Source organism: Primulina tabacum, chromosome 5 (genome assembly GCF_025594145.1).
Source record: "Primulina tabacum isolate GXHZ01 chromosome 5, ASM2559414v2, whole genome shotgun sequence".
Taxonomy (NCBI): Eukaryota; Viridiplantae; Streptophyta; class Magnoliopsida; order Lamiales; family Gesneriaceae; genus Primulina; species Primulina tabacum.
In genome coordinates, this window is record NC_134554.1 from 15,374,166 (window position 1) to 15,386,314 (window position 12,149).

The following is a 12,149-nucleotide window of genomic DNA, read 5'->3' on the forward strand; positions in this document are numbered from 1 at the left end:
GGCTTTGCCGATGATAAGAAGAAGATTTATGGACCGTTACTCCAATGTGAGCCAAATACGAGGTAGATCAAAGTCGAGAAGTAAGAAGAAAAATATTTACTGATTTAAATGTGGCGGTAAAAGGTACTTCAAGAAAGAGTGTACGAGTATCGAGAAAAGTTCTCAAGGAAATGTGGCCAGTAATTCAGACGGTAGTGAAATATTATTTAGCGAAGCGACAACAGTTGCAGAAGGCAGATACAAATTTTGTGACACATGGATTATGGATTCAGGAGCGACGTGGTACATGACGTCTCGGAGAAAATGGTTTGATCATTATGAACCAGTCTCAGGAGGATCGGTATTCATGAGAAATGATTATGCCTTGGAAATCACTGGGGTCGGTATTATCAAAATAAAAATATTTGATGGCACCATTCGCACCATACAGGAGGTACGACATGTGAAGGGACTAACGAAAAATCTTTTGTCTTTGGGGAAATTGGATGATATCGGGTGCAAGACACGTATCGAGAACGAGATCATGAAAATTGTGAAGGGTGCGCTTGTGGTTATGAAGACGGAAAAATTTGCTGCAAATCTGTATATACTTTTGGGAGAAACACACAAAGAGGCAGAACTAGCTGTGACATCAATTGATTCAGGAGAAGAACTAACAGTGTTATGGCATAGAAAGCTCGGGCATATGTCAGAACGAGGGTTGAAAATTCTCTCAGAACGGAAGCTGCAGCCGGGACTTACAAAAGTGGCATTAACTTTTTGTGAGCATTGTGTTACTAGTAAACAACACAGATGAAAATTTGGCACTTCTACTGCCAGAAGCAAAAGCATACTAGAGCTAATTCATTCGGATATTTGGCAAGCACCGGTTGTATACCTGGGAGGAGAAGATACTTTATCTCGTTCATTGATGATTTCTCTAGGAGATGTTGAGAGTATCCAATCAAGAAGAAATTAGACACTTCCCAGATATTCAAAGATTTCAAAGCGCAGGTTGAACTTGATTCTGAAAAGAAAATCAAGTGTTTGAGGACTTACAATGGAGGAGAATATACCAGTGACGAGTTTGATGCATTTTGTCAAAATGAGAGCATCAAATGACAATTTCACAATGGCTTACACACCTCAACAGAATGGAGTGGCGGAGCGGATGAACATGACCTTGTTGGACAGAACAAGAGCCATTGAAGATTGATCTGAAGACTCCCATAGAGATGTGTACATTTGGGTATATTTGCCGACAAATTATTCTCATTTGCATACATTTGGGAGTCCTGTGTACATTATGTACAATGAGCAAGAAATATCGAAGTTGGATTCGAAATCCAGAAAATGTATCTTCTTGCGTTATGCTGATGGAGTTAAGGGGTTTCGCTTGTGGAAAGTAGCTTGTGGGGTCCTACTGTCTACAAGTTTGTCATCAGCAGAGATGTCATCTTCGAGGAAGATAAAGTAAAGGGAGACAAAGGCACATTGAATTCAGAAATTATTATATTTCATCTGGAAAATAAGACGGACGAAAGTCAATTCTTGTGAAGCAGTACCAGAGCACGAAGAACAAGAACACGTTGAGTCTGAGGTTTCCAATGTGAGACAGTCAACTCGAGACAGAAGACCACCAGGTTGGCTTTCAGATTATGTCATTGAAAGCAACATTGCATATTGTCTATTATTAGAGGATGGTGAGCCATCGAGTTTTCACGAGGCTACTCAAAGCTCGGATGTATCCTTTTGGATGATACCAATCAGGAAGAATTGGAGGCATTAGACAAGAATAAAACTTGGGATCTTTTACACTACCACGAGATCAAGCGTGATGGCAATAACCAAGTGGGGCGGTATCGTGCTAGATTGGTGGTAAAAAGATATGCTCAAAAAAAAGGCATTGACTTTAATGAGATATTTTCTCTCGTGGTTCGGCTTACAATAGTCAAAGTAGTGTTGGCATTGTGTGCTGTGTCTGACCTACATCTAGAACAGCTAGATATGAAAACAACATTTCTTCATGGAGATCTTGAAGAATAAATCTATATGCTCCAGCCAGAAGGTTTTGCGGAAAAAGGCAAAGAGAACTTGGTTTGCAGGTTGAACAAATCTCTGTACGGACAAGCGCTAAGGTGTTTGTACAAGAGATTTGATTCCTATATCATGAGCCTTGAATACAACAGACTGAGTGCAGACCCTTGAATGTATTTCAAGAGGTCTGGTGATGATTATATTATTTTGATGTTGTATGTGGACGACATGTTCGTAGAAGGCCCCAACAAAAATCACGTCCAAGTATTGAAGACATGGTTGGCTAGGGAATTTGATATGAAGAATTTGGAACCAACAAACAAGATTATAGGGATGCAAGTTTATCGAGATAGAAATAACATAAAGATTTGGCTTTCCTAGAAAAATTATTTGAAGAAAGTTTTGCAACGCTTCAACATGCAAGATAGCAAGCTAATATCGATCCCTCTTCCTGTTAACTTCAAGTTATCCTCAGAGATGTGTCCTAGCAGTGAAGCAGAGAGGATGGAGATGTCTCGAGTACCATATGCATCAGCAGTGGGAAGTTTCATGTTCGCCATGATCTGTACAAGACCGGACATTGCTCAAGCAATGGGAGCATTTAGTCGGTATATGGCAAATCCTGGAAGAGAGCATTGGAGTACAGTTAAGAGGATCCTTAGATACATTAAGGGTACCTCAAATGATGCATTATGTTATGGAAGCCGGATCAGATTTTACACTCAGAGGCTATGTCGGTTCAGATTATGTAGGTGATCCTGATAAGAGGAAATATACTACTGGTTATGTGTTTACACTTGCGAGGGGAGCAGTAAACTGGGTTTCAAAACTGCAAACAGTTGTGGCATTATCTATAACGGAGGTAGAATACGTGGCAGCTACTCAAGCTTGCAAGGAGGCAAAATATGGATTCAAAGATTATTGGAGGAGATCAGGCACAAACAAGAGAATGTTTCTTTGTTTTGTGACAGTCAGAGTGCCTTGCACATCGCAAGGAATACAGTCTTTCATTTCAGGACGAAACACATTGGAGTACAGTTTCACTTTGTGCATGAAGTAGTATAAGAAGGAAGTGGGGATAAGCAGAAGATCCATACAAAAGATAACATAGCTGATTTTCAGACCAAACCAGTGAACACTGATAAGTTTGAGTGGTGTAGATCCTCAAGTTGCCTAACAGAAACGTAAGCAGCATGTGATGGCATGATTGAAAGGATATGTGGAGATGTGTTTGATTCTCAATCAAATCTTCAAGTGGGAGAAATGTCGGCAATAATGGGGGTGCAATTAATGAGCACACATTTGTTGAAAAAATAAAAAAGATGGAAAACGCGTTTTGAAAGTTTGCAAACTGAAATAATCTAGATCAATTTTCTTGGAAGGAAATTTCCTACACGCGGTTTCACACCTACGAGTAGCTCTATTTTATAGAGCTTCCTCTCCTCATTCTGAAATCATCATTTCTTCGACTTTTCTCTCATCTTATAGCATTTGAGTGCTTAGTTCTATAATATTTGTAAGGTGTTTGTTCTCGTGTATTAAGAGAGTGTGTTCTCTTTGGAAACACAGTTAGTGATTGTATACCGTAAAATATTATAGTGTAATTCTTTTCATCTTGCCCGTGGTTTTTATCCTAATAATTTTTAGCGGTTTTTCACGTAAATCTCGGTGTCCAGTTTATTCTTTATTTTCATATTTATTATCTCAAATTATCGCACGTGGGACCAACATAATGTTAACGAAAATAACAAATGCCAGAATGATTGAAGCAAGCTCGTTAAGACAAATGTGTATCGTATATGTAAAACAAAACCAAACTGAGGCATGTAGCAAGTACAGTTTCCTCAAAACATATTCATCCTCTCCGGTATGTGCTCCGAGGATTCAACCAGACGTCTGATTCCCAGGATACAACGGACAGATCCTCAGTGATGTAGCACAAATCACTACGTTGGCGAACAAAAGAGTACCTGAAATTTATCAGCGGAACGACGAGCAGAGCAGAAGCAGTTGGATGAAAAGCAGGAGAAGTGGACTTTTTTTTGGTGTTTGTTCTGGTCTTGACACATCCCCTCTTTATACACGCTGATAGCAGCCGCACGAAAGGCCAACAACTGCCATCAAGAGAGCAGCCGAAGCACCAAAGGTTGTCATCATAAGGGCAGCCGAAGCACCAACAGCTAGGCAGATGGAGTACCAACAATCAGGCCATGTGAAAGGTCTCAAGGGCATGTGAAAGGTCTCTTCCGCGAAAAAAAATTTTGTAAAAGGTGGCATAGACTAGCTAGGCGATTTTTGCCTTTATCAATCTGACATTCGACGTACCCAGGTCGTGCTCGTATGCTTGCACACAAATCAAGTATTTTCCAACTCAAATCAGGCCCATGATTTGCTTCCCCTGCACCGGCGTGTGCGAGAGAGAGCCTCTTGACCAATCTTTCTTACATTTCCATAAAGTGTAACATAATATAAGTTCATTTATACCACTTTATTTTTCGATGTGGGACGAACTCAATATCTCTTGATTTTCATTCACACATAAAGAAAACTCGTTAACACAAAACCCAATATATATATATATATATAATTTAGTTACTCAACCGGAAATTTCACCCCCACCACCCTTTAGTAATAATATAAGTTTGTAATGAACATTTATCCACATGTCAATTATAAAATAATATTGTAAGTTTGTATCTAACTAACTCGAAGAAATTTCGAATTCATCAATACCATTTAATAACGTATCAACTTCAATAATTATATTTGTTAGAGTAATCGATTATGTGCTGTTTGAGATGTTATATTGTTTAAAATATTTGAATTGAACGTCACCACCAGCTATAATTTTTAGTAAAATGTTAACACTCGGTCTTATAATTAGTATTAGAGCCAATGTCACATATTCAATTCTCATTGATGGCAATGAGTACAATTATTAAAAGAGATATTGTTGGGTACAATAATTTTCTCTTGCTAGATAAAAAATTGAAACGTGATGTTTGATTTATTATACAGTTTAATGATTTGATTATACCGTTACCATGGACAAAACTACCCTCCTTTCTTTCAATAAAATGTATTATCAGAGCTTATATTAAATTTTAAAAATAACTAAATAATTTATTAATCATAATCAATAACTTAAAGATTTTAAAAAATAATTAATTAGTTTAAAAATCTATACACACGAATTATCATGTGCGTGGATTGCTAGTATTTAGAATTGATGAAATCTCTGAAAGAAATGTTTTATATGTATTCGACCGCATGAAAGTTAAGCTCATTACACAGGAAATCTGATTAAATCTCGAGTAAGCTGGGAAGAACGAGTTGTGAACAAAAATGTAAGTTAAAGTAATTTTAACGACCTAATTAATTAACCATTATCAAACTATATATTAATATGGCTTAGAAATTAACAGCTTTGACTAAAAATCACTTGTCTTTTTAACTCCAGACGACTCGTGAACACGACATTTTGACACCAACACGTTTTCCTACGACTTCTAATGCAACTAAGTGCCTATCGACACGAAACGAAACACCAAAAATCATCTCAACCTCATACTCAATATACCTAAAAGCAACAGCGATCACCTAACAGTTCCTAACAAAGCGTGCAACAAATAAACTTCAAGAACACGTCGCTTTTGTTTGTTTGGTTAAAGGCTTTTCTTTAAGGTCTACATTTCTTAGATTTACATTTAGTAAGATATTTTTAAAAAACTATGAACATATGATCCTATGTGATTTACTAAATGTAAATCTAGGCAATGTAGATTTTTTACTCAACTTCAAAAGACTAAACATATTTATGGACGATTTAAATGGAAATCATGCAGGGTTTGGTAGCCTGAAAACAGAAGAGTGCAATGATCAGTTGTTGTTAGTCCTGATTTCCCAAATCTTGAGCTCGTGCATCAATCGCTGGTTTTTGAGCTTTAAGATCTCGTTTTCGAGCTTCAGTTCGTGCAACTCCCTGTCTTCTAGCCACCCGAACTTGTTCTTCTCCAGCTCAATCTTCTCATCTTGTATCTGCTTTTTCATTTCTTGTAACTGCAGCAGACGTGCTATAGTAGCTGGATTGTGATCCTTTTGGCAAAGGCCGAGCGAATGAGTATCAGGAGGAGTAATAAGAACTTTATCTTCTCCTCCTTGTTCTGTCTCTTTACAGCTGGTATCTCCTCCTGAATCATGTTTCGAGAAACATGTTTGATTTTACCTCTAAGAGCTGAGCAGTGAAAGTCTCAAGGACTCGTCTTGAGGAATGTAGTTCCAGTTCCGGTTATGATACGAGAACATCTCTCGGTAAAACAACTGTTTGCACATTAAAATCTTCCGAACCTCCTCTTTGGTTTCCAATCGAATGCCAACGGTCTCGATCAGAGCCGGATTTTCAACCACGACCCGTGAATCTGCGCTCCCAACTATATCATTCAGTCGCTTATACTTTTTGTTAAGGTCATTGAATTTATCCTCGCATTGTTGAGGTGAAACGAGGTAACCTCGTTCGATCATGCATTTCGAGATAGCCTTCCACTTACCCTTTACTCGACTTCTCCTTTCGCCCTCGGGAGATTCCGAAAGCGAATCCTGGCCAACATAAGAAACGGCAGTGATCAAAAGCTTTACCATCTCATTCGTCCATTTTATTCGTTGCCATAGGGGTTCGGTGCTTAGTATTCCACCATCAAGTAGGCCATTGTAAGCACCAAAACACAACGCCTGATCCGGAACTTGATGTGGTTGCGCCAATAGACTGGGATAGGAACAATGATCTCGTTGCTGAGTTTCTTGCATTGATGGCTGTGATTCTTGAAAACCATGTGGTTCCTGCAGCATAATGTTACCGAGTTCTTGCATGAAACTTTCCATGTCTATCTCAAACCGGTAAAACTCGCCCTCGGAGAGCACAGACTGACCACTTCACACCACAAATTAAAAGGAATGAGAAGAACAAATAAGCAAACTAAAAGAATATTATGACAAAAGATTGACCATGCAATAAGATGCATGTGAACAGATCATACATACCATGTATTAGCTTGAGTTTATCGTGCTTACCAAATCAAATGAAGATCTGTAAATCAACCCGAACAAAAGATAAACAGCCCTTCCACAACTTACTTGACTCGATATCTAAAGAAAATATTTGATCATAGATTCATAGTAACCTAAAACTTTATTTTCTCTAATAGGATCGCAACGAAGATGGGATGCATTCGAGGGACCTTCTGATGAACACATAGTTAAAGTCGTCGCAGAAACCGGTACTGCACAAATTCACTAATATTCGAGCAAACAAGTGTTGTTTCTTGGCACAACTTGCCATTGGCGAAGCAGCCAAATGGTTTCCAAATGCTTTGCCTTTCACCAAGACGTCATTAAGTTTTACCAACTGGCTTTAAACCCGAGTTGGAAGTTTCTGAAGCATTAACATCGATTTGGAGGATAACTACGTCTAAGATTGCCAACACAAAGCTGATCAAGTCTCATTCATATGCTTTGCCAAGTAATTTGACAGGTTGAAGTAGTAGATTATGGCTTACACTTAACCACACCACTTCTTCTAGCTATTACCTCGGTGTTATTTACAATCCTTTTTCAATTTAAAAATTTTATATTTGACATTATATATTATCTATTCAAGTTTTCACTTGTTTGTAAAGTTTGATGATTAGATATGCCGTTTATTTTGCATTAATGTGTATATCCGATATGCAGCCACTATATTCTTTCACACAGCTAAAAAGGAGTTTCAGATTTTTTATATTAGAGAAAAAGAGGAACTATTGACTTGTTTAATGAGAGTTAAAAATTGTCAAATTTAACACACTAAAATTGTAGTTTTTATTTACAATGTCAACCACACAAAATTAAATATTTTTTTAATCATATTAAATTTCTTATCCTATAAAATCAAATTATTAAGAGACCGATTGAAGCGCCAAATATCACAAGAATCAAGATTTTTAGAGCTAAAAAAATTTATCAGAAGACATAGTATATAACTTTTGCTTATTCTTTAACAATCTTGGCCTATTCAATAATGAGTGTGCTTTATCATGAAATATGAAATACATTTTGGGTTCTTCCACAGCGATTCCTGCTATGGATATCTGAAATACAGAGTTACGAGTTCAAACCACCACTGGAAAATCATCTTGGCCCAGATAATTCATCGGGATGAATATTCCAAGTGGAGTCGTCGATCATCCAATCAGTGTTCAGGTGATCGAATTATTGACGTAACATTTCTTCCTTCTGCCAATCTTCCCATCTCTCGGCCACGCCATCACCCTCAAGCATTCTCACGACTTCGGACATCTTTGGACGCTCCAATGGGGAGCTCTGTGTGCAGAGCAGAGCTAATTGGATCAGCTGTTCTACCTCCTCTTCTACGTAGTCACCTTGAAGATCAGCATCGACTAGCGTCTCCAACCTCTTTTCCTTCAAAAGTCCCCTGACCTGACATTTTTCAAGTGCATATATATCTTCATGTATAAACTTGAAGTGGACACTGTCGAAATATTTCTACCACACAAACCAAATTGAATCCTAGAAGCAATTTATAGATTCCCTGAGTGTAAAAACAGATTCAGCATCTCAAATTCCAAGAAGCTATTTAAAAATGCAAGAATGGAAGTAAAAGTGCAAAAATATGGCTCACCCAATCGAGTAACATCACATCATTACCACTGGAGAGCCGAGCAATATCAAAAGCTCTCTGACCAGTGATGAACTCAAGAAGCATGACACCATAACCAAAAACATCAGTTTTCTCGGAGCATCTACCAGTAGAGAGGTACTCAGGAGCAATATGACCAATTGTTCCACAAACAGCCGTGGTTACGTCAGTATCCTTGGACTCCATAAGTTTGGCCAGCCCAAAGTTACCTACAACTGCTTCAAAGTCCTCATCCAATAATATATTCGCAGCTTTGACATCCCGATGAATGATTTTAGGGTCACAGTTATCATGCAAAAAAGCAAGTCCCCTCGCAGACCCCAATGCTATCCGTTTTCTTATCGGCCAATCAAGTGGAGCTTGAGATTCAGGTCTCTCTACAATTACGCACCAATAAGTTCGTTAAAAATATTAAAAAATACATAGTTCGGGCTATACTGGACAACCGGCACATGATCCACTAGAATCACGTAGTATTTCAACAATACTGTGTTCAGCTGCATTGGTTTGGTGCTAAATGAGCTGAATATTCTAGATAGTGTCTGAAGCAGTTTTTATTCAATAATCTCTAAATCGAGGCTCTTATATCAAAATGCAAACACAACATCTTAACTTAAAAGAACCGGCACATATCAATCAAGATGTGCAACATTCAATATGAGAATGATTTTAATAAAATGCTTTATAACAAGATACTCAGCTCTTGATGAAACATAAAAATGACAAACCCAGTGAACAATAGGAATAGCAGATCAAGTGTACCTCTCAAGCACGATGCAACACTTCCATTAGCCATATAAGGATAAACAAGCAACCGTTCTGTAGTAGTCATGCAAAAGCCAAGTAAGCGAAGTAAATTTCGATGCACAACCGTGCTGATCATTTCCAATTTTATTTGGAATTGAAGCCCTCCACCTTGAATGCGCTCTTCTTTCAGTCTTTTTACTGCTACTAGAGAGCCATCAGCTAATCGACCTTTGTAAACCTTACTGAATCCACCTCTGCCAAGGATATTTTTATTACTGAAATTATCTGATGCAACTTGCAATTCGCGTAGTGAAAATCTTTTGAGCTGTCCCAGATGAACTTCTGGATGATCATCAGCAACAGTAATACACAAAATAAGCGAAAAAACTAAAAGCTATACATTTGAAGATGATATTTTCATCCTTTCTCTAAATCCACAAATTACCAGGACCATCAACGAAATGTTTCTCTGGCTTCCTTCTACGATACCAAGCAAGCGCAATTGCAGGGGCAGCAAATAGACGGGCAGCAACCCCTCCTCTAGTGGCTCCAGTAGCGTTGTTGGCAACTGCAATGTTTTTTTTTTTTTTTAATGATAAGAATGCTTGTTTGATTATATCACAAATATTTTGAACATAATACAATGTTGTTCTTTTGATATTTGTATCTATACTCACATATTTAAATTTAAAAAAAGCTTCAGTAATTAAAAAGAAAAATGGAACGGGCCTGTTGATCCAACTCTTGGAGTTCGACTCGGCTCATGTCAGTTCAAACAACAATTAACTAACTTATACCAACCAAGTAATTCGAGTTCCGTACGTCGTGCCTAAGAAACACCAAGTTAAACTAATCCAGGACGAAAATATTAGGAAAGGATATTCTTACGTTACTTAACAAGATTAGAAATAAAAACAAAGGAAATATCGCCAAACTACAGTGATTCGACGAAAATTGGAATACTTGTTAAAAAATAAAGACTCGAATTGCTAAAGTCGTCACTCTGCCAATTTTTATCAGAATCTGGTTGCCCACTTTGCATGGTTTGAAACGTGATTAAGTGGGTTAGCCACAAAAACTGAAAGAAACCCACCCACAAAAACAATCATCACTTCTCAATTCCATGGTTGCATACCAGAAACATGTTGGGAGGATGGATCGAAACGGGAATCAGATGAAATGGAGGAGCTCGAGCTGAAGCTGGGCCAAAGCGCAATTTGCCTAAGCTCCTCTCTTTTTAAAACGGCTCCAACCAGTCGCTCCCAGTCGTCGTACACCTTCGACATGACTTTTGCTTTGAAGTCACTCTGTAAATGAAGAATCGTTCCATGTTCACTTCCTTGTACATAAAATAATTTTGAAATCAATCGAAGCTTTCATTTAAGAAAATGATATTTTCTCGACATTTATTCTTAATTTTCAATTTAAAAAGACATTGACTTGAGAAGTTACATTTTTTAAATCTAACGTATATCACTGTACGATTTATAATTATGAATGTTTTTAATATATCTTTGTTTATTTAAATCATCAAATTAAATCAATAGTTTTTTTAATAAATTCTTTATAATTTATTATTTATCTTAATTGATTTTTGACATTAATGTATATTGAATTCATTAATTTATCAATGATTTTTCTTAATTGTTACTAAAATTGGTAACTAGACTAAGTTTATTTCTTCATGATTTGTAGTGAAATTTTAATATTTCTATCTTATCTTTTCTATTATTTTACATATAAATACATCACTTTTACAACAAGTTATTTTTAAATATGAACTAAAAAACATAATGTATGATGTAGATATTGAAATATGTTAAAGATTATTTATAAGAATACTTTTTTAATGTAAAATATTAATTGAATTATTCTGTGATTGTGGTTTTGCAAATATTTTTTCGTATTATTTTTTTTAATGAATTGTTCTTTAATTGCGGTTTTGCTACTTGTACCTCACATTGCGTGGCGTAGAACACCTGGTGTCATGTATTGATGTAAGCCCTTATCTAATTTACTCGATTGTTTTCTTTCATGAGCTTAAGACATTTCACATGTTTTAATTAATATTTGGTAATTAATATACATTGATTATTATTTGTTTATATTTGTGGCGCTCCAAACCTCGCCACGTAGTCATGCAGCATGTGATGTCATATGCATAAAAATTTTCTTTTCAACGACGTAATAATATAATGCATATACGACAAAATAGTGCAATCATCACACTATCTACATCAATGTAACAGAAACAGTATAATAAATACACACATACAACTCAAATAAGACAATAAGTTATACTGTCTCTATCTCCTATCAACTACAGGACTGTTTGACTAGACACATCTAGTCCTTCACCACTATCCTGTCTCACGGCATAATCATGTAACATGTCCAACAGAAACAGCCCCTAAAGGGTGAGCATACACAACAATCATCATCGTAATACATAACAGTTATATTAACAACAACATAAAATATAACCGAAATGATAACAGAAATACCCCTTTGCCGTTTCTGGACAATCAGCCATCAACAACCTCAACAACATCATACTGCAACAATAACATCGAAGATACGTCGCACCCCAACTTCGGCGACAGCAATATCGTCGAACGAACAACAACATCGACGGTACGTCGCACCCCCAACACCGGCGACAGCAATATCGTCGAACGAATAACATCAACGATAC

The 12,149-nt window shown here is 37.0% G+C and overlaps 1 protein-coding gene across 2 annotated transcripts; it reads right to left on the bottom strand.

Moving 5' to 3' along the window:
- Window positions 1-8,061: 8,061 nt before the first annotated feature.
- LOC142546999 (BRASSINOSTEROID INSENSITIVE 1-associated receptor kinase 1-like) lies at window positions 8,062-10,826 on the bottom strand. 2 transcript variants are annotated; one of them, XM_075655022.1, is made up of 5 exons: window positions 10,590-10,826; window positions 9,900-10,022; window positions 9,470-9,796; window positions 8,690-9,084; window positions 8,062-8,553 (listed from the first exon to the last, which is right to left on the bottom strand). In XM_075655022.1, exons 1-5 carry the CDS (start codon window positions 10,738-10,740, stop codon window positions 8,260-8,262), a joined length of 1,290 nt encoding a protein of 429 aa, XP_075511137.1. In that variant the 5' UTR covers window positions 10,741-10,826; the 3' UTR covers window positions 8,062-8,259. The 2 variants fall into 2 exon arrangements, with proteins under 2 accessions (XP_075511137.1, XP_075511138.1); XM_075655023.1 differs by having other exon boundaries at window positions 8,062-8,487; window positions 10,590-10,824.
- Window positions 10,827-12,149: the final 1,323 nt, after the last annotated feature.

Excerpts from the sequence above, each read along its gene's own strand:
- LOC142546999 (XM_075655022.1), bottom strand. The coding sequence starts at position 10,740 with ATGTCGAAGGTGTACGACGACTGGGAGCGACTGGTTGGAGCCGTTTTA. Across the intron at positions 10,023-10,589 it reads ATCCTCCCAACATGTTTCTG|TTGCCAACAACGCTACTGGA; the intron begins GTATGCAACCAT and ends AAAACATTGCAG. Across the intron at positions 8,554-8,689 it reads ATGTGATGTTACTCGATTGG|AAATATTTCGACAGTGTCCA; the intron begins GTGAGCCATATT and ends TTTGTGTGGTAG.